The following is a 1,748-nucleotide window of genomic DNA, read 5'->3' as shown; positions in this document are numbered from 1 at the left end:
GAATACAAAATAGAAAGTTCATTATCAATATTAGTAGAGGAAGAAGTAGCAGAAGTTTTGGATCCTTGAAATACAGATTATGTCTTCTTCTGAGCATTTTCACGTTCTTCTGGAATGGTGGGGGAATAGAAGGCAACGCCATAGCGGTTTGAGATGAGATAACCGCTGGCATGGTAGTTGAAGTAGATTTCCCCTGAGAGGCCATGGAATTGAATAGAAATTAACGAAAATCTTAGAATTGAAGCACCACTTACCCCATAGTGGGCGTCAAATTGTTTTGGTCAAAAATCTGATTAAGGATAATGTAACCAAATTTGTTACCATGAGCGCAATATTCTATCGGGTAGAGAATCGCTATGGGTAAAGTGGATTCATTCGTATCGCATCCGGGATAGGAGTTTTTGGGACCTTCCAGTCAAAAGTAATTCTACTTGGAGCTGGAGGAAGTTGTTACTTATTAGACCTCTTATTCAGAATCATATATGGACTAAAATCGGTGATGGTACTAAAACTCTGGTTTGGTATGACAAATGGGAAGAGGCTTGTCCTTTGAGCGCATTTATCACGCCAAGTATGATCTCCAATGCGGGTTTCACTACAAGAACTACAGTGGCTGACATGTTTGTAAATGGGGAGTGGGTGTGGCCGAGCAACTGGTGAGTCGATTCCCAGTCTTGCAAAACCTGTCTATGGCCGCACTGAACACAGATGTGCAGGATAGAATAGTGTGGAGAACAAGGTCAGGTAATGAAGTTGATTATTGTGCTTCTGTCGTCTGGGATGATCTCCGCCAAGGTCAGGCTGAAGTGCCGTGGGCGAATGTTGTTTGGTTCCCTCAATCCGTTCCTCATCATTCGTTTTTAATGTGGCTTTCAGTGCAAAAGAAACTAAAGACGCAGGATATTATGAGCCGCTGGAGCTCTTCGGGAAAAACTAATTTTAATCTTATGTGCTGTTCATTATGTACAACTGGGCTTGATTCTCACGAGCATTTATTTTTTGAATGTCCATATGCCACGCAGGTATGGAATGGGATAAAAGATAAAGCAGATATTGGAGCTATTCCAAACATCTGGGAGAGGATCTATGATCACTTGCTGCAATTTGCGAAATTTGGAAGGGCAAAACATATTATTGGGAAAATCCTTGTTGGTGCGGCTGCTTATTTTGTTTGGGAAGAGCGTAATCAACGTTTATTCTCTACCAAGAAAAGGAGTGCAGATCAGCTTGTTGAAGTGATATTAACTACAGTTCGGATGAAACTTCATACTATGAAGTTCAAAAGAACGAGTCAAGCGAATAATGTCCTTCAGGAGTGGAGGCTTCCGCGAGGTCTGCTGATGGATGAAGATGATGGAGGCTAATGTTGTGGTTTTGTTTTAGTCTTTGTGTCCGTCCTTTGTTGATTGTCTAGTGACTTTGTTTTGTCGGTTGCGTTTTGTTTGCGCTAGTTTACTTGAGTATGGGGTGTCATACTCGAGAAATGTGGAGTACTTCTGCTCCTCACTTGTTTTTTGATGGCTGAGTGATATAAAATTTACCGGGGTAAACCCTTTACCCCAAAAAAAAAAAAAAACCAAATTTGTTAAGTGAGGTAGATGCTCAGGAGATGAACAATGAAAAATACGAATGCTTGATGACTGAAATGATGACCACAATGATTTATACGAGGAAAAACCCTTGATCACCAGTAGATCGCCTGCATACAAACCTCGGATAGTGAAAACTATCACTATCAACTATATTGC

The 1,748-nt window shown here is 40.9% G+C and overlaps 1 protein-coding gene across 1 annotated transcript; it reads left to right on the top strand.

Moving 5' to 3' along the window:
• Window positions 1-689: 689 nt before the first annotated feature.
• LOC110932821 lies at window positions 690-1,364 on the top strand. Its single transcript, XM_022176076.1, has one exon. It carries the CDS (start codon window positions 690-692, stop codon window positions 1,362-1,364), a length of 675 nt encoding a protein of 224 aa, XP_022031768.1.
• The last annotated feature ends 384 nt before the right edge of the window (window positions 1,365-1,748 follow it).

The sequence above is a fragment of the Helianthus annuus genome, chromosome 6 (assembly GCF_002127325.2).
Source record: "Helianthus annuus cultivar XRQ/B chromosome 6, HanXRQr2.0-SUNRISE, whole genome shotgun sequence".
Lineage (NCBI taxonomy): Eukaryota > Viridiplantae > Streptophyta > Magnoliopsida > Asterales > Asteraceae > Helianthus > Helianthus annuus.
This window is presented reverse-complemented; position numbering and strand designations above follow the sequence as displayed.